Raw genomic sequence first — 21103 nt, 5'->3', positions numbered from 1 at the left:
GTTTGGGCAAAGCAGATGTGGTGAACGTTGCCCATTGAACATCAACAGACAGTTCCACTGTTATCGATGGATGGATTTACATACCTGATTTAACCAAGATCAATCAGTCTGTATCAGCCTGTAGACTGAGGGGAAGGACTCAGTATTGTATTGTTCATGTACCTTGGCAGCCTGTAGACTGAGGGAAAGGACTCAGTATTGTATTGTTCATGTACCTTGGCAGCCTGTAGACTGAGGGAAAGGACTCAGTATTGTTCATGTACCTTGGCAGCCTGTAGACTGAGGGAAAGGACTCAGTATTGTATTGTTCATGTACCTTGGCAGCCTGTAGACTGTGGGAAAGGACTCAGTATTGTATTGTTCATGTACCTTGGCAGCCTGTAGACTGAGGGAAAGGACTCAGTATTGTATTGTTCATGTACCTTGGCAGCCTGTCGACTGAGGGAAAGGACTCAGTATTGTATTGTTCATGTACCTTGGCAGCCTGTAGACTGAGGGAAAGGACTCAGTATTGTTCATGTACCTTGGCAGCTTGTAGACTGAGGGAAAGGACTCAGCGTATTGTTCATGTACCTTGGCAGCCTGTAGACTGTGGGAAAGGACTCAGTATTGTTCATGTACCTTGGCAGCCTGTAGACTGAGGGAAAGGACTCAGTATTGTTCATGTACCATGGCAGCCTGTAGACTGAGGGAAAGGACTCAGTATTGTTCATGTACCTTGGCAGCCTGTAGACTGTGGGAAAGGACTCAGTATTGTATTGTTCATGTACCTTGGCAGCCTGTAGACTGTGGGAAAGGACTCAGTATTGTTCATGTACCTTGGCAGCCTGTAGACTGAGGGAAAGGACTCAGTATTGTTCATGTACCATGGCAGCCTGTAGACTGTGGGAAAGGACTCAGTATTGTTCATGTACCTTGGCAGCGTGTAGACTGTGGGAAAGGACTCAGTATTGTGCATGTACCTTGGCAGCCTGTAGACTGAGGGAAAGGACTCAGTATTGTTCATGTACCTTGGCAGCCTGTAGACTGAGGGAAAGGACTCAGTATTGTTCATGTACCTTGGCAGCCTGTAGACTGAGGGAAAGGACTCAGTATTGTTCATGTACCTTGGCAGCCTGTAGACTGTGGGAAAGGACTCAGTATTGTTCATGTACCTTGGCAGCCTGTAGACTGTGGGAAAGGACTCAGTATTGTTCATGTACCTTGGCAGCCTGTAGACTGTGGGAAAGGACTCAGTATTGTGCATGTACCTTGGCAGCCTGTAGACTGTGGGAAAGGACTCAGTATTGTTAATGTACCTTGGCAGCCTGTAGACTGAGGGAAAGGACTCAGTATTGTTCATGTACCTTGGCAGCCTGTAGACTGAGGGAAAGGACTCAGTATTGTTCATGAACCTTGGCAGCCTGTAGACTGAGGGAAATGACTCAGTATTGTTCATGTACCTTGGCAGCCTGTAGACTGAGGGAAATGACTCAGTATTGTTCATGTACCTTGGCAGCCTGTAGACTGAGGGAAAGGACTCAGTATTGTTCATGTACCTTGGCAGCCTGTAGACTGAGGGAAAGGACTCAGTATTGTTCATGTACCTTGGCAGCCTGTAGACTGAGGGAAAGGACTCAGTATTGTTCATGTACCTTGGCAGCCTGTAGACTGAGGGAAAGGACTCAGTATTGTTCATGTACCTTGGCAGCCTCGTGGGCCATCTTGAGAAGAGAGAAGAACTCATTGCGGATGCCAGACAGAGCGATCTTCTCAAACAGACACTCCTGAGCTTGGGCCAGCATCATCTTGATGAGCATGCTGAGCATGGAGGGACTCATGTCATAGCTGGGGGTGTGGGTGAACGTCTCCTTCAGGTGGTGGAGGACTCCTACAGGGGGGGGGGGGGAGACACAGAGAGAGTAGGGGAGGTGAGTATGGAGGGACTCATGACATAGCTGGGGGTGAACGTCTCCTTCAGGTGGTTCAGGACTCATTTCTAAACGTTGCTACCGGATAAAATATATGCTCCAAAACAAGCATGCTCCAGTTTTCACACAATTATCAAAACTGCATTCATAAAAACTGAATTCAACATGAGAATGTGCTAATCATCCTTTTATACTCCCGGTACCACAAGTACTCACAGTTTCTAACGTTGGACATTAGGCCGAGGGGCAGTACTGTCCTAGTTTGGGTTGACTGCCGAGGGGCAGTACTGTCCTAGTTTGGGTTGACTGCCGAGGGGCAGTACTGTCCTAGTTTGGGTTGACTGCCGAGGGGCAGTACTGTCCTAGTTTGGGTTGACTGCCGAGGGGCAGTACTGTCCTAGTTTGGGTTGACTGCCGAGGGGCAGTACTGTCCTAGTTTAGGTTGACTGCCGAGGGGCAGTACTGTACTGTGGGACATGATGCATGGGAAACTAGAGAAGCCAGAAGAGGACTGGCCACCCCCACATAGCCTGGTTCCTCTCTAGGTTTCTTCCTAGGTTTTTGCCTTTCTAGCCACCGTGCTTCTACACCTGCATTGCTTGCTGTTTGGAGTTTTAGGCTGGGTTTCTGTACAGCACTTTGAGATATTAGCTGATGTAAGAAGGGCTTTATAAATACATTTGATTGATTGATTGATTCTTAAATGGTTCATCTTTACCAGTAGCCGGTCCATAGAGTTTTTCCTGACATGACATTTGAAAACTATGAAATGAAATTTTTCAACTGGCTTTCTCTGACAGGCTGTTTTCCTATCGTTAAACAAAGATTACACAAGGAGAGAACTGGTCACGGCACCAACTGTGGGATAAGGGACCTACAAATGTACAAAATGTATAAACTAAGTCAAATCTTCTAAACCTCTTGTAATCTGAGTGTACTGTATATTCCACCAGTGTTACTGGCAATGACTAGAGTCTAGCTGTGTCATAATGGCCACTGGTGTTGTCCAAAATGGCACCCTATTCCCTACATAGTGCACTACTCTTAACCAGGGCCCTATTCCCTACATAGGGCACTACTCTTAACCAGGGCCCTATTCCCTATAACCAGGGCCCTATTCCCTACATAGTGCACTACTCTTAACCAGGGCCCTATTCCCTATATAGTGCACTACTCTTAACCAGGGCCCTATTCCCTATAACCAGGGCCCTATTCCCTACATAGTGCACTACTCTTAACCAGGGCCCTATTCCCTATAACCAGGGCCCTATTCCCTACATAGTGCACTACTCTTAACCAGGGCCCTATTCCCTATATAGTGCACTACTCTTAACCAGGGCCCTATTCCCTATTACCAGGGCCCTATTCCCTACATAGTGCACTACTCTTAACCAGGGCCCTATTCCCTATAACCAGGGCCCTATTCCCTACATAGTGCACTACTCTTAACCAGGGCCCTATTCCCTACATAGTGCACTACTCTTAACCAGGGCCCTATTCCCTACATAGTGCACTACTCTTAACCAGGGCCCTATTCCCTACATAGTGCACTACTCTTAACCAGGGCCCTATTCCCTACATAGTGCACTACTCTTAACCAGGGCCCTATTCCCTATAACCAGGACCCTATTCCCTACATAGAGTTAATAAGGTGTCACGTGGGACACAGCCGACTGTGGTTCTAGTGTCTCCTCACCTGCAGCTTTCTGGAAGGCTGTGATGGCATCCTGGAGGCCGGCGCCCGTCTGGCGGTTGCAGCGCGTGCCGATCTGGGTGTAGAGGGCGCCGATGTTGAACAGAATACTGGCCTTCTCCAGAGAGACGTTCTGCTGGCACACTGGAACACCTGTGAACGAGTCATACCTGGGAGAGAGACAGACAGAGAGGTCACTAGCGGAACCATAACACCGTGTTGACCCCTGGAGAGACAGACATGTTGACCCCTGGAGAGACAGACATGTTGACCCCTGGAGAGACAGACATGTTGACCCCTGGAGAGACAGACATGTTGACCCCTGGAGAGACAGACATGTTGACCCCTGGAGAGACAGACATGTTGACTCCTGGAGAGAGACCCTCCATCAGTGCTCAGACTGTCCGCAATAGGCTGAGAGAGGCTGGACTGAGGGCTTGTAAGCCTGTTGTAAGGCAGGTCCTCACCAGACATCACCTATGGGTATAAACCCTCCATCAGTGCTCAGACTGTCCGCAATAGGATGAGAGAGGCTGGACTGAGGGCTTGTAGGCCTGTTGTAAGGCAGGTCCTCACCAGCAACAACGTTGCCTATGGGCACAAACCCACTGTCGCTGGACCAGACAGGACTGGCAAAAAGTGCATTGGAGACAGTCCGGTGAAGCTACTATAGATACCTGGACCCCTGGCTGGGTCAGACTATGATTGACGGGGCATTGGAGACAGTCAGGTGAAGCTGCTATAGATACCTGGACCACTGGGCTGGGTCAGACCATGATTGACGGGGCATTGGAGACAGTGAGGTGGAACGTACCAAGTAAAGAAGATGCCCATCTGGCGGGTAGCGGAGAAGAAGCGGCTCTCCAGTAGAGGTATGTGGCTGAAGTACTTGGCCAGGATCTCGATGCCGGCGTCATTGCGACTGGGGGTACGACAGGCCTGTGGGTACGGTGGGGAAAGAGGGTCAAAATACAACAAGACCATTCTCTGTGTGGTGGGTGATTCCATAGAGAACCCAGTTTCACTCTGACAATGTAGATTTCTATGAGACCGATGCTGAAAGTACCTGTCTCAGGTCCATCAGGTCAGCGATCTCCTCCTCGAAGCTGGAGCCATCTTCACTGTAATGCTCCAGGATGAAGTCCTGGAAAAACACACCAGAACAGAGAGGAGACCATCGTCAACACACCAGAACAGAGAGGAGACCATCGTCAACACACCAGAACAGAGAGGAGACCATCGTCAACACACCAGAACAGAGAGGAGACCATCGTTAACACACCAGAAGAGAAAGACCATCGTCAACACACCAGAACAGAGAGACCATCGTCAACACACCAGAACAGAGGAGACCATCGTCAACACACCAGAACAGAGAGACCATCATCAACACACCAGAACAGAGAGACCATCATCAACACATCAGAAGAGAGACCATCATCAAGCCCCCGAAGTCCAGCCACCGACCCATCAAAACACCATCCACTGTCCTATAGAGCCACCGACCCATCAAAACACCACCCACTGTCCTAGTCACCGACCCATCAAAACACCATCCACTGTCCTATAGAGCCACCGACCCATCAAAACACCATCCACTGTCCTATAGAGCCACCGACCCATCAAAACACCATCCACTGTCCTATAGAGCCACCGACCCATCAAAACACCATCCACTGTCCTAGTCACCGACCCATCAAAACATCAACCACTGTCCTATACAGTCACCGACCCATCAAAACACCATCCACTGTCCTTTAGAGCCACCGACCCATCAAAACACCATCCACTGTCCTATAGTCACCGACCCATCAAAACACCATCCACTGTCCTATAGAGCCACCGACCCATCAAAACATCATCCACTGTCCTATAGAGCCATCGACCCATCAAAACACCATCCACTGTCCTATAGAGCCACCGACCCATCAAAACACCATCCACTGTCCTATAGTCACCGACCCATCAAAACACCATCCACTGTCCTATAGTCACCGACCCATCAAAACACCATCCACTGTCCTATAGAGCCACCGACCCATCAAAACACCATCCACTGTCCTATAGAGCCACCGACCCATCAAAACACCATCCACTGTCCTATAGAGCCACCGACCCATCAAAACACCATCCACTGTCCTATAGAGCCACCGACCCATCAAAACACCATCCACTGTCCTATAGAGCCACCGACCCATCAAAACACCATCCACTGTCCTATAGAGCCACCGACCCATCAAAACACCATCCACTGTCCTAGTCACCGACCCATCAAAACATCACCCACTGTCCTATACAGTCACCGACCCATCAAAACACCATCCACTGTCCTTTAGAGCCACCGACCCATCAAAACACCATCCACTGTCCTATAGTCACCGACCCATCAAAACACCATCCACTGTCCTATAGAGCCACCGACCCATCAAAACATCATCCACTGTCCTATAGAGCCATCGACCCATCAAAACACCATCCACTGTCCTATAGAGCCACCGACCCATCGAAACACCATCCACTGTCCTATAGTCACCGACCCATCAAAACACCATCCACTGTCCTATAGAGCCACCGACCCATCAAAACACCATCCACTGTCCTATAGAGCCACCGACCCATCAAAACACCATCCACTGTCCTTTAGAGCCACCGACCCATCAAAACACCATCCACTGTCCTAGTCACCGACCCATCAAAACATCACCCACTGTCCTATACAGTCACCGACCCATCAAAACACCATCCACTGTCCTTTAGAGCCACCGACCCATCAAAACACCATCCACTGTCCTATAGTCACCGACCCATCAAAACACCATCCACTGTCCTATAGAGCCACCGACCCATCAAAACATCATCCACTGTCCTATAGAGCCATCGACCCATCAAAACACCATCCACTGTCCTATAGAGCCACCGACCCATCAAAACACCATCCACTGTCCTATAGTCACCGACCCATCAAAACACCATCCACTGTCCTATAGTCACCGACCCATCAAAACACCATCCACTGTCCTATAGAGCCACCGACCCATCAAAACACCATCCACTGTCCTATAGAGCCACCGACCCATCAAAACACCATCCACTGTCCTATAGAGCCACGACCCATCAAAACACCATCCACTGTCCTATAGAGCCACCGACCCATCAAAACACCATCCACTGTCCTATAGAGCCACCGACCCATCAAAACACCATCCACTGTCCTATAGAGCCACCGACCCATCAAAACACCATCCACTGTCCTAGTCACCGACCCATCAAAACATCACCCACTGTCCTATACAGTCACCGACCCATCAAAACACCATCCACTGTCCTTTAGAGCCACCGACCCATCAAAACACCATCCACTGTCCTATAGTCACCGACCCATCAAAACACCATCCACTGTCCTATAGAGCCACCGACCCATCAAAACATCATCCACTGTCCTATAGAGCCATCGACCCATCAAAACACCATCCACTGTCCTATAGAGCCACCGACCCATCAAAACACCATCCACTGTCCTATAGTCACCGACCCATCAAAACACCATCCACTGTCCTATAGAGCCACCGACCCATCAAAACACCATCCACTGTCCTATAGAGCCACCGACCCATCAAAACACCATCCACTGTCCTTTAGAGCCACCGACCCATCAAAACACCATCCACTGTCCTATAGTCACCGACCCATCAAAACACCATCCACTGTCCTATAGAGCCACCGACCCATCAAAACATCATCCACTGTCCTATAGAGCCATCGACCCATCAAAACACCATCCACTGTCCTATAGAGCCACCGACCCATCAAAACACCATCCACTGTCCTATAGTCACCGACCCATCAAAACACCATCCACTGTCCTATAGAGCCACCGACCCATCAAAACACCATCCACTGTCCTATAGAGCCACCGACCCATCAAAACACCATCCACTGTCCTATAGAGCCACCGACCCATCAAAACACCATCCACTGTCCTATAGAGCCACCGACCCATCAAAACACCATCCACTGTCCTATAGAGCCACCGACCCATCAAAACACCATCCACTGTCCTATAGAGCCACCGACCCATCAAAACACCATCCACTGTGTTACAGCTCCAACAGCCTATCAAAACACTAGTCCAGGTTGCTTTAACATGTGTGTACCTGACCTCTCCCAACCAAACCTGACCCCTCCCAACACCCAACCAAACCTGACCCCTCCCAACACCCAACCAAACCTGACCCCTCCCAACACCCAACCAAACCTGACCCCTCCCAGACCCAACCAAACCTCACCTCTCCCAGACCCAACCAAACCTCACCCCTCCCATACCCAACCAAACCTCACCCTTCCCAGACCCAACCAAACCTGACCTCTCCCTAGACCCAACCAAACCTGACCCCTCCCAGACCCAACCAAACCTCACCCCTCCCAGACCCAACCAAACCTGACCTCTCCCTAGACCCAACCAAACCTGACCTCTCCCTAGACCCAACCAAACCTGACCCCTCCCAGACCCAACCAAACCTCACCTCTCCCCAGACCCAACCCAACCTGAGCCGAACCCAGCGTCAGTGTCTCACTAGCCGCGTGACGATCAGTGTTGTGTCTCCTGACTCGCAGCCAGACAGTAAGTCACTGACACCTGGTCATTAAAGCTAGTTGATTACAGGCTAGAAGTAGGACCCACTTAACAGACAGATACAGGAAGGACACGTCTCAAATGGCACCCTATTCCCTAGTGCACTACGTTTGACCAAGGCCCACAAGGGAGGCCCACAAGGGAGGCCCACAAGGGAGAACCCACAAGGGAGAACCCACAAGGGAGAACCCACAAGGGAGAACCCACAAGGGAGCTCTGTCTGTCTCAGTCCTCCCACCCCAACCACTCAGTGCTTGTACGTCGGTCTGGATGAGAACCTGCCCGTACGTCGGTCTGGATGAGAGAACCTGCCTGTACATCGGTCTGGATGAGAGAACCTGCCCGTACGTGGGCCTGGATAAGAGAACCTGCCTGTTCATCGGTCTGGATGAGAGAACCTGCCTGTACGTCGGTCTGGATGAGAGAACCTGCCTGTACATCGGTCTGGATGAGAGACCCTGCCTGTACGTCGGTCTGGATGAGAGAACCTGCCTGTACATCGGTCTGGATGAGAGAACCTGCCCGTACATGGGTCTGGATAAGAGAACCTGACTGAATGCATGTTGGTCTGGATAAGAGAACCTGACTGTAGGTCGGTCTGGATAAGAGAACCTGACTGAATGCATGTCGGTCGGGATAAGAGAACCTGACTGAATGCATGTCGGTCTGGATAAGATGATCTGAAATGTACAGGTAGTGAAGTAGTAGTGAAACGGAGGTCTGTACTACCTTGAATGACACAGAGAAGTCCATCTCTTTAGTCTCCTTCAGACCCAGCGGGATGAGAGGGATGCTGGAGGTCTCTCTGGAAACAGGAAAGGAGATATCATTGACATGTGATATTTAACTGTTATACAGTGATGTTAGTGACGAACAGTGAGGCTCAGAGTTTTACACACATTAACAGACATATTGTTGAGGTGATGTAACAGACAGGTTGGCTGTGTGATGTTAGCGGTGAGGCTCAGAGATGATATCACAAATTAAGGAGTGAATCCGAACTTCCATTTAAGTCACATTTTCACTTAGTCTGCCACTGACATCAATACATATCTAAATTAACATTTTAAAGTGGGAGAAAGTTTACATTTGCTCTTCAGATTGCAGGCCAGAGGGAACACCCTTTGACAACAGTCTCTCTTTGCCTACAGACACGCCAACACAGCCCCACAATACACTACAACCCAGAGTAAACACCCAGAGGTACCTGGGTCCACCTTACTCACGCCAACACTAACCCACAATACATTACAACCCAGAGGAAACACCAATATATCCTCACATCGTGGACCTGTAGTTTTAACCAGCAAACACCCGATCACGAATATCCTACCAACGGGACATTAAAAACGGTAATATTTGATGTTTCACCGAGCCGCGGCTGAACGACAACAGGGATAACATCAAGCTGGCGGGGTTTTCCCTGCATCGGCAAGACCCTGGGGCGGCAGGGTAGCCTAGTGGTTAGAGCGTTGGACTAGTAACCGGAAGGTTGCGAGTTCAAACCCCCGAGCTGACAAGGTACAAATCTGTCGTTCTGCCCCTGAACAGGCAGTTAAACCCACTGTTCCTAGACCAGTAAACCCACTGTTCCCAGACCAGTTAACCCACTGTTCCCAGACCAGTTAACCCACTGTTCCCAGACCAGTTAACCCACTGTTCCCAGACCAGTTAACCCACTGTTCCCAGGCCAGTTAACCCACTGTTCCCAGGCCAGTTAACCCACTGTTCCCAGGCCAGTTAACCCACTGTTCCCAGGCCAGTTAACCCACTGTTCCCAGGCCAGTTAACCCACTGTTCCCAGGCCAGTTAACCCACTGTTCCCAGGCCAGTTAACCCACTGTTCCCAGGCCAGTTAACCCACTGTTCCCAGACCAGTTAACCACTGTTCCCAGACCAGTTAACCCACTGTTCCAGACCAGTTAACCCACTGTTCCCAGACCAGTTAACCCACTGTTCCCAGACCAGTTAACCCACTGTTCCCAGACCAGTTAACCCACTGTTCCCAGACCAGTTAACCCACTGTTCCCAGACCAGTTAACCCACTGTTCCCAGACCAGTTAACCCACTGTTCCCAGACCAGTTAACCCACTGTTCCCAGACCAGTTAACCCACTGTTCCCAGACCAGTTAACCCACTGTTCCCAGACCAGTTAACCCACTGTTCCCAGACCAGTTAACCCACTGTTCCCAGACCAGTTAACCCACTGTTCCCAGACCAGTTAACCCACTGTTCCCAGACCAGTTAACCCACTGTTCCCAGACCAGTTAACCCACTGTTCCCAGACCAGTTAACCCACTGTTCCCAGACCAGTTAACCCACTGTTCCCAGACCAGTTAACCCACTGTTCCCAGACCAGTTAACCCACTGTTCCCAGACCGTTCCCAGACCAGTTAACCCACTGTTCCTAGACCAGTTAACCCACTGTTCCCAGACCAGTTAACCCACTGTTCCTAGACCAGTTAACCCACTGTTCCTAGACCAGTTAACCCACTGTTCCTAGACCAGTTAACCCACTGTTCCTAGACCAGTTAACCCACTGTTCCTAGGCCAGTTAACCCACTGTTCCTAGGCCAGTTAACCCACTGTTCCTAGGCCAGTTAACCCACTGTTCCTAGGCCAGTTAACCCACTGTTCCACTGTTCCTAGACCAGTTAACCCACTGTTCCCAGACCAGTTAACCCACTGTTCCTAGACCAGTTAACCCACTGTTCCTAGACCAGTTAACCCACTGTTCCTAGACCAGTTAACCCACTGTTCCTAGACCAGTTAACCCACTGTTCCTAGACCAGTTAACCCACTGTTCCTAGACCAGTTAACCCACTGTTCATAGACCAGTTAACCCACTGTTCCTAGACCAGTTAACCCACTGTTCCTAGACCAGTTAACCCACTGTTCCTAGACCAGTTAACCCACTGTTCCTAGACCAGTTAACCCACTGTTCCTAGACCAGTTAACCCACTGTTCCTAGACCAGTTAACCCACTGTTCCTAGACCAGTTAACCCACTGTTCCCAGACCAGTTAACCCACTGTTCCCAGACCAGTTAACCCACTGTTCCCAGACCAGTTAACCCACTGTTCCCAGACCAGTTAACCCACTGTTCCCAGACCAGTTAACCCACTGTTCCTAGGCCGTCATTGAAAATAAGAATTTGTTCTTAACTGACTTGTTAAATAAAACAAAAAATAAATAAAATAGAACAGCCGCCTCCGGTAAGAGAGAACAGCCGCCTCCGGTAAGAGAGAACAGCCGCCTCCGGTAAGAGAGAACAGCCGCCTCCGGTAAGAGAGAACAGCCGCCTCCGGTAAGAGAGAACAGCCGCCTCCGGTAAGAGAGAACAGCCGCCTCCGGTAAGAGAGAACAGCCGCCTCCGGTAAGAGAGAACAGCCGCCTCCGGTAAGAGAGAACAGCCGCCTCCGGTAAGACAAGTGGTGGCTGTGTCTATTTGTAAAGAACAGCTGGTGCACGAAATCTAATATTAAAGGAAGTCTCGAGGTTTTGCTCACCTGAGTAGAGTATCTCATGATAAGCTGTAGACTACACTATTTACTTAGAGGTATTTATATGTATATATATATATATATATTTCTTCATAGCTGTCCATTTACTACCACAAACCGATGCTGGGAATAAACCGCACTCAATGAGCTGAATAAGGCAATAAGCAAGCAGGAAAAAGCTCATCCAGAGGCTGCGCCCCTAGTGGCCGGGGACTTTAATGCAGGGAAACTGAAATCCATTTGACCCAATTTCTACCAGCATGTTAAAATGTGCAACCAGAGGGAAAACCCCCCAACTCTAGACCACCTTGACTCCACACAGAGAGACACATACAAAGGTCTCCCTCACCCTCCATTTGGCAAATCTGTCCACAATTCTGTCCTCCTGATTCCTGCTTACAAGCAAAAACTAAAGCAGGAAGCACCAACTAAGTTCAATGTTGGGTGTTTGTTATATTCTGCGATAGGAGCTTTGAAAAAGGGCTATTTCCAGCAATAACTAGGTTGAACGTGGAGAATTTGCAATGGTGTAGACCAGCTTTACCCATCTAGATGGTGAGACACACGAAAACATCTCACAACTGTGAGCTGCTGACTGAAGACGCTAACTTCCTCAGCAGACATATATATGAGTGGGTGTAAATCTTGGGAGCTCACTGGTTCCTCATCCATAATCTTTGGTTTTCTGTTCTCAACCAGACAGGCCGGTTTCTTTTCCTCGCTCTGTTGCTCTCTCTCTCTCTCTCTCTCTCTCTCTCTCACCAGCTCTTTGTTTTGATGTGAAGCCTCGGAGCTGCTGTGGTGCCCGTCAGACTAATCAAAGCATGTCAAAGCCCTCCGCATTCCACAGCAATGTGCGCATTTTGTGTTTATTTAGGTTCACAGTGTTTTATTTAAGGCCCAGTTGACTGTAGTGTGTTTAGGTTCACAGTGTTTTATTTAAGGCCCAGTTGACTGTAGTGTGTTTAGGTTCACAGTGTTTTATTTAAGGCCCAGTTGACTGTAGTGTGTTTAGGTTCACAGTGTTTTATTTTTAGGCCCAGTTGACTGTAGTGTGTTTAGGTTCAGTGTTTTTAATGAAGACGGGTCCAACAGATACGTTTACACCCTCGAGCAAAAACTGAACTCATTCAACACTCAGAAAGCAGATGGTGATACAACCTAGAAGAAGAGAAATCCTCCCACCCCAACCACTCAGTCCTGCCACCTCAACCACTCAGTCCTCCCACCCCAACCACTCAGTCCTGCCACCCCAACCACTCAGTCCTCCCACCCCAACCACTCAGTCCTCCCACCCCAACCACTCAGTCCTCCCACCCCAACCACTCAGTCCTCCCACCCCAACCACTCAGTCCTCCCCCCCCCAACCACTCAGTCCTGCCACCCCAACCACTCTGTCCTGAAACCTAACCCTAACATCCCAACCACTCTGCCCTGCCACCTCAACCACTCTGCCCTGCCACCTCAACCACTCTGCCCTGCCACCTCAACCACTCTGCCCTGCCACCTCAACCACTCTGCCCTGCCACCTCAACCACTCTGCCCTGCCACCTCAACCACTCTGCCCTGCCACCTCAGGTGTCTGGTGGGCCCTCCCACCCCATCCCAACCACTCAGTCCTGCCACCTCAGGTGTCTGGGCCCTCCCACCCCAACCACTCAGTCCTGCCACCTCAGGTGTCTGGGCCCTCCCACCCCAACCACTCTGTCCTCCCACCCCAACCACTCTGTCCTCCCACCCCAACCACTCTGTCCTCCCACCCCAACCACTCTGTCCTCCCACCCCAACCACTCTGTCCTGCCACCCCAACCACTCTGTCCTGCCACCCCAACCACTCTGTCCTCGCCACCCCAACCACTCAGTCCTGCCACCCCAACCACTCAGTCCTGCCACCCCAACCACTCAGTCCTGCCACCTCAGGTGTCTGGGCCCTCCCACCCCAACCACTCTGCCCCCCCCCCAACCACTCAGTCCTGCCACCTCAGGTGTCTGGGCCCTCCCACCCCAACCACTCAGTCCTCCCACCTCAGGTGTCTGGGCCCTCCCATCCCAACCACTCAGTCCTGCCACCTCAGGTGTCTGGGCCCTCCCACCCCATCCCAACCACTCAGTCCTGCCACCTCAGGTGTCTGGGCCCTCCCACCCCATCCCAACCACTCAGTCCTGCCACCTCAGGTGTCTGGGCCCTCCCACCTCAACCCCTCCCACCTCAACCCCTCTGTCCTCCCACCTCAACCCCTCTGTCCTCCCACCTCAACCCCTCTGTCCTCCCACCCCAACCACTCTGTCCTGCCAACTAACCCTAACACCCCAACCACTCTGTCCTGCCACCCCAACCACTCTGTCCTGCCACCCCAACCACTCTGTCCTGCCACCCCAACCACTCTGTCCTGCCACCCCAACCACTCTGTCCTGAAACCTAACCCTAACATCCCAACCACTCTGTCCTGCCACCCCAACCACTCTGTCCTGCCACCTCAACCACTCTGCCCTGCCACCTCAACCACTCTGCCCTGCCACCTCAACCACTCTGCCCTGCCACCTCAACCACTCTGCCCTGCCACCTCAACCACTCTGCCCTGCCACCTCAACCACTCTGCCCTGCCACCTCAGGTGTCTGGTGGGCCCTCCCACCCCATCCCAACCACTCAGTCCTGCCACCTCAGGTGTCTGGGCCCTCTCACCTCAACCACTCTGTCCTGCCACCTCAGGTGTCTGGGCCCTCCCACCCCATCCCATCCCAACCACTCAGTCCTACCACCTCAGGTGTCTGGGCCCTCCCACCCCAACCACTCCGTCCTGCCACCTCAGGTGTCTGGGCCCTCCCACCCCATCCCAACCACTCAGTCCTGCCACCTCAGGTGTCTGCGCCCTCCCACCCCAACCACTCAGTCCTGCCACATCAGGTGTCTGGGCCCTCCCACCTCAAGTCTCTCTGGATCAGAGAGTCTGTTAAATGACTCTCTACTGTAAGTCTCTCTGGATCAGAGAGTCTTAAATTACTAAAACCTAAAATGTCAAATGTACCTTGTTCCTCTAAAATGGTGGGGGGGAGCTATGTACTAAAAGCCCAGTAATTTCCAAACGGTTCACCCGATATGATTGAAAATACCCTCAAATTATAACTGACAGTGCTTTACTCTCATAGTCAAATCCTAAATGCTGGAGTACAGAGCCAAAACAACAACCTGTTTCACTGCACCAATACTTTAGAGATCACTGTTATATTATATATGATGTTATGGCCAATGGTCACGTGACCACACGTAGCATGATAGGTAGGCTGGTTGGGGGTAAAAGGGGAGCTGTTTAAAAGGGGAGCCGTTTAAAGGGGAGCTGTTTAAAGGGGAGCCGTTTAAAGGGGAGCCGTTTAAAGGGGAGCCGTTTAAAGGGGAGCCGTTTAAAGGGGAGCCGTTTAAAGGGGTGCTGTTTAAAGGGGTGCTGTTTAAAGGGGTGCTGTTTAAAGGGGTGCTGTTTAAAGGGGAGCTGTTTAAAGGGGAGCTGTTTACTCACTGGATGTTCTGGTAGACCTCCACGGAGCTGTTGAGCCCCTCCAGTTGTTCCATGAGCAGCTGCAGGTTAGAGTTGATATAGCTCAGCTCCAGAACGACCATATCACACACTTTGTTGTTGGAGGTCGCCCTGGAGACGGGAAGAGAAAAGGAAAGGCATGTCAGTGTTCACAATACAAACCTGAAGGGTTGTGGGAGTATACGAGAATTTATTTTTCAAGCATTTGAGATACAAACTTTGACAGACAGGACTGAGCTGTCAGACTGAGGTAAATTATTATATGTTGTTTACACCCCTGCCACTATCTCCCGGGGGGGCTGTACCACCCCTGCCACTATCTCCCGGGGGGGGCTGTACCACCCCTGCCACTATCTCCCGGGGGGGGGGGGGGGGGGGGCTGTACCACCCCTGCCACTATCTCCCGGGGGGGCTGTACCACCCCTGCCACTATCTCCCGGGGGGGCTGTACCACCCCTGCCACTATCTCCCGGGGGGGCTGTACCACCCCTGCCACTATCTCCCGGGGGGGCTGTACCACCCCTGCCACTATCTCCCGGGGGGGCTGTACCACCCCTGCCACTATCTCCCGGGGGGGGGGGGGGGGGGGGGGCTGTACCACCCCTGCCACAGAGAGTAATGGGCTAGTGGGGCCTGACCCAGGAGGGGGACAGAGGACTGACTGACTCGAGACAGAGGACTGACTGACTGACTGACTCGGACAGAGGACTGACTGACTGACTGACTGGAGACAGAGGACTGACTGACTGGAGACAGAGGACTGACTGACTGGAGACAGAGGACTGACTGACTCGAGACAGAGGGACTGACTGACTCGAGACAGAGGACTGACTGACTCGAGACAGAGGACTGACTGACTCGAGACAGAGGACTGACTGACTCGAGACAGAGGACTGACTGACTCGAGACAGAGGACTGACTGACTCGAGACAGAGGACTGACTGACTCGAGACAGAGGACTGACTGACTCGAGACAGGACTGACTGACTCGAGACAGAGGACTGACTGACTGACTCGAGACAGAGGACTGACTGACTGACTCGAGACAGAGGACTGACTGACTGACTCGAGACAGAGGACTGACTGACTGACTCGAGACAGAGGACTGACTGACTGACTCGAGACAGAGGACTGACTGACTGACTCGAGACAGAGGACTGACTGACTGACTCGAGACAGAGGACTGACTGACTGACTCGAGACAGAGGACTGACTGACTGACTCGAGACAGAGGACTGACTGACTGACTCGAGACAGAGGACTGACTGACTGACTCGAGACAGAGGACTGACTGACTGACTCGAGACAGAGGACTGACTGACTGACTCGAGACAGAGGACTGACTGACTGACTCGAGACAGAGGACTGACTGACTGACTCGAGACAGAGGACTGACTGACTGACTCGAGACAGAGGACTGACTGACTGACTCGAGACAGAGGACTGACTGACTCGAGACAGAGGACTGACTGAGACAGAGGACTGACTGACTCGAGACAGAGGACTGACTGACTGACTGGAGACAGAGGACTGACTGACTGACTGGAGACAGAGGACTGACTGACTGACTGGAGACAGAGGACTGACTGACTGACTGGAGACAGAGGACTGACTGACTGACTGGAGACAGAGGACTGACTGACTGACTGGAGACAGAGGACTGACTGACTGACTGGAGACAGAGGACTGACTGACTGACTGGAGACAGAGGACTGACTGACTGACTGGAGACAGAGGACTGACTGACTGGAGACAGAGGACTGACTGACTGACTGGAGACAGAGGACTGACTGACTGACTGGAGACAGAGGACTGACTGACTGACTGACTGGAGACAGAGGACTGACTGACTGACTGGAGACAGAGGACTGACTGACTGACTGGAGACAGAGGCCTGACTGACTGACTGGAGACAGAGGCCTGACTGGAGACAGAGGCCTGACTGGAGACAGAGGCTCTCCCGGGGGGGCTGTACCACCCCTGCCACTATCTCCCGGGGGGGCTGTACCACCCCTGCCACTATCTCCCGGGGGGGCTGTACCACCCCTGCCACTATCTCCCGGGGGGGCTGTACCACCCCTGCCACTATCTCCCGGGGGGGCTGTACCACCCCTGCCACTATCTCCCGGGGGGGCTGTACCACCCCTGCCACTATCTCCCGGGGGGGCTGTACCACCCCTGCCACTATCTCCCGGGGGGGCTGTACCACCCCTGCCACTATCTCCCGGGGGGGCTGTACCACCCCTGCCACTATCTCCCGGGGGGGCTGTACCACCCCTGCCACTATCTCCCGACTGACTGACTCGGACAGAGGACTGACTGACTGACTGGAGACAGAGGACTGACTGACTGGAGACAGAGGACTGACTGACTGGAGACAGAGGACTGACTGACTGGAGACAGAGGACTGACTGACTGGAGACAGAGGACTGACTGACTCGAGACAGAGGACTGACTGACTGGAGACAGAGGACTGACTGACTCGAGACAGAGGACTGACTGACTCGAGACAGAGGACTGACTGACTCGAGACAGGAGGACTGACTGACTCGAGACAGAGGACTGACTGACTGACTGGAGACAGAGGACTGACTGACTGGAGACAGAGGACTGACTGACTGGAGACAGAGGACTGACTGACTGGAGACAGAGGACTGACTGACTGGAGACAGAGGACTGACTGACTCGGAGACAGAGGACTGACTGACTCGAGACAGAGGACTGACTGACTCGAGACAGAGGACTGACTGACTCGAGACAGAGGACTGACTGACTCGAGACAGAGGACTGACTGACTCGAGACAGAGGACTGACTGACTCGAGACAGAGGACTGACTGACTCGAGACAGAGGACTGACTGACTCGAGACAGAGGACTGACTGACTGCGAGACAGAGGACTGACTGACTGACTGGAGACAGAGGACTGACTGACTGACTGGAGACAGAGGACTGACTGACTCGAGACAGAGGACTGACTGACTCGAGACAGAGGACTGACTGACTCGAGACAGAGGACTGACTGACTCGAGACAGAGGACTGACTGACTCGAGACAGAGGACTGACTGACTCGAGACAGAGGACTGACTGACTCGAGACAGAGGACTGACTGACTCAGAGGATACTGACCGAGACAGAGGACTGACTGACTCGAGACAGAGGACTGACTGACTCGAGACAGAGGACTGACTGACTCGAGACAGAGGACTGACTGACTCGAGACAGAGGACTGACTGACTACTGAGACAGAGGACTGACTGACTGACTGAGACAGAGGACTGACTGACTGACTGGAGACAGAGGACTGACTGACTGACTGGAGACAGAGGACTGACTGACTGACTGGAGACAGAGGACTGACTGACTGACTGGAGACAGAGGACTGACTGACTGACTGGAGACAGAGGACTGACTGACTGACTGGAGACAGAGGACTGACTGACTGACTGGAGACAGAGGACTGACTGACTGACTGGAGACAGAGGACTGACTGACTGACTGGAGACAGAGGACTGACTGACTGACTGACTGGAGACAGAGGACTGGACTGACTGACTGAGACAGAGGACTGACTGACTGACTGGAGACAGAGGACTGACTGACTGACTGGAGACAGAGGACTGACTGACTGACTGGAGACAGAGGACTGACTGACTGGAGACAGAGGACTGACTGACTGACTGGAGACAGAGGCCTGACTGGAGACGAGGAGCCTGACTGGAGACAGAGGCCTGACTGACTGACTGGAGACAGAGGCCTGACTGGAGACAGAGGCCTGACTGGAGACAGAGGCCTGACTGGAGACAGAGGCCTGACTGGAGACAGAGGCCTGACTGGAGACAGAGGCCTGACTGGAGACAGAGGCCTGGACTGGAGACAGAGGCCTGAACTGGAGACAGAGGCCTGACTGGAGACAGAGGCCTGACTGGAGACAGAGGCCTGACTGGGAGGGGGGGAGAACAGAGGACTGACTGGAGACAGAGGACTGACTGGAGACAGAGGCCTGACTGGAGACAGAGGCCTGACTGGAGACAGAGGCCTGACTGGAGACAGAGGCCTGACTGGAGACAGAGGGACTGACTGGAGAACAGAGGACTGACTGGAGACAGAGGACTGACTGGGACAGACTGGAGACAGAGGACTGACTGGAGACAGAGGACTGACTGGAGACAAGGCGAGGGTCCATGGGAACTGCTCAGTTGAGACATGGTCTGAGTCCCAAATGTCAGATGGCACTCTATTCTCTCTATAGTGCACTACTTTTGACCGGGGCCAATAGGGTGTGTGCCATTTGGGACACGGCTAGATGAGGTTTCCTGACCTGGCTCTGATATTGGCCTAGATGGCTCAGGGGACAGGATTCATCCAGCTCATCAGTTCATATACAGTCACACACCAATACATGGAAACACTTAGACCCTAATGAGTGGTGTGGTGGAGCTACAGCCATTCTCCTGAATCTGCACGTTTTATATTTTGGCATCAATTCCATGTATTTCCAGGGTTTTGAGAAGGACCTCTTCCAGAGAGGAAGTGAAGGACCGCTGAGGTCAGACTAGATACAGTGGGGTTCAAATGGTACCCTATTCACTATATAGTGCACTACTTTACACCAGGGCCCTATGGAACCCTATTCCATATATAGTGCACTACTTTACACCAGGGCCCATAGGGCTCAAGCCAATAGAAGTGCAATATATATGGAATAGGGAGCCATTGAGGAGACAGGAGAGACAGTAAGAACAGTAGAGAGACAGTAAGAACAGTAGAGAGACAGTAGAGAGAGACAGTAAGAACAGTAGATAGACAGTAGAGAGAGACAGTAAGAACAGTAGAGAGACAGTAAGAACAGACAGTAGAGAGATTGTAAGAACAGAGAGACAGTAAGAACAGAGAGACACTAAGAGCAGACAGTAGAGACAGTAAGAGCAGACAGTAGAGACAGTAAGAGCAGACAGTAGAGAGACAGTAAGAACAGACAGTAGAGAGACAGTAAGAACAGTAGAGACACAGTAATAACAGTAGAGAGACAGTAATAACAGTAGAGAGACAGTAATAACAGTAGAGAGACAGTAATAACAGTAGAGACACAGTAATAACAGTAGAGACACAGTAATAACAGTAGAGACACAGTAATAACAGTAGAGACACAGTAATAACAGTAGAGACACAGTAATAACAGTAGAGAGACCGTAAGAACAGTAGAAAGACAGTAAGAACAGAGAGACAGTAGAGAGACAGACACATCCATAATGACAGACCCTGACTCCGGAAACTCAGTTCACACAGTAGGGAAACAGTAGAGACATGACAGTAAGAACAGTAGAGAGACAGTAGAGAGAGACAGTAAGAACAGTAGAGAGACAGAGAGAGACAGTAGAGAGACAGGAGAGAGACAGTAGGAACAGAGAGACAGTAAGAGCAGTAGAGAGACAGTAAGAGCAGTAGAGAGACAGGAGAGAGACAGTAGAGAGACAGTAGAGAGACAGTAGAGAGACAGTAAGAACAGTAGAGAGACAGTAAGAGCAGTAGAGAGACAGTAAGAGCAGTAGAGAGACAGGAGAGAGACAGTAGAGAGACAGTAGAGAGACAGTAAGAACAGTAGAGAGACAGTAAGAACAGTAGAGAGACAGTAAGAACAGTAGAGAGACAGTAGAGAGACAGAAAGAGCAGTAGAGAGACAGTAGAGAGAGACACTAAGAACAGTAAGAGCAGTAGAGACAGTAAGAGCAAGAGCAGTAGAGAGACAGTAGAGAGACAGTAAGAGCAGTAGAGAGACAGTAGAGAGACAGTAAGAGCAGTAGAGAGACAGTAAGAGCAGGAGAGACAGTAAGA

General features: G+C 51.6%; 1 protein-coding gene across 2 annotated transcripts in view; it reads right to left on the bottom strand.

Moving 5' to 3' along the window:
* LOC109885826 (rhophilin-2-like) overlaps nt 1-21103 on the bottom strand; it is an 85481-nt gene that overhangs the window by 20118 nt on the left and 44260 nt on the right. For both annotated transcript variants that reach the window (XM_031812624.1, XM_031812625.1), the window contains exons 3-8: nt 15252-15380; nt 8966-9041; nt 4670-4747; nt 4418-4542; nt 3607-3773; nt 1683-1870 (exon numbers count right to left, since the gene is read on the bottom strand). In XM_031812624.1, coding sequence (XP_031668484.1) covers nt 1683-1870; nt 3607-3773; nt 4418-4542; nt 4670-4747; nt 8966-9041; nt 15252-15380 — 763 coding nt within the window. The remainder of the gene's footprint in view (nt 1-1682; nt 1871-3606; nt 3774-4417; nt 4543-4669; nt 4748-8965; nt 9042-15251; nt 15381-21103) is intronic.

This window comes from Oncorhynchus kisutch, unplaced genomic scaffold (assembly GCF_002021735.2).
Source record: "Oncorhynchus kisutch isolate 150728-3 unplaced genomic scaffold, Okis_V2 Okis03b-Okis08b_hom, whole genome shotgun sequence".
Classification (NCBI taxonomy): domain Eukaryota; kingdom Metazoa; phylum Chordata; class Actinopteri; order Salmoniformes; family Salmonidae; genus Oncorhynchus; species Oncorhynchus kisutch.
This window is presented reverse-complemented; position numbering and strand designations above follow the sequence as displayed.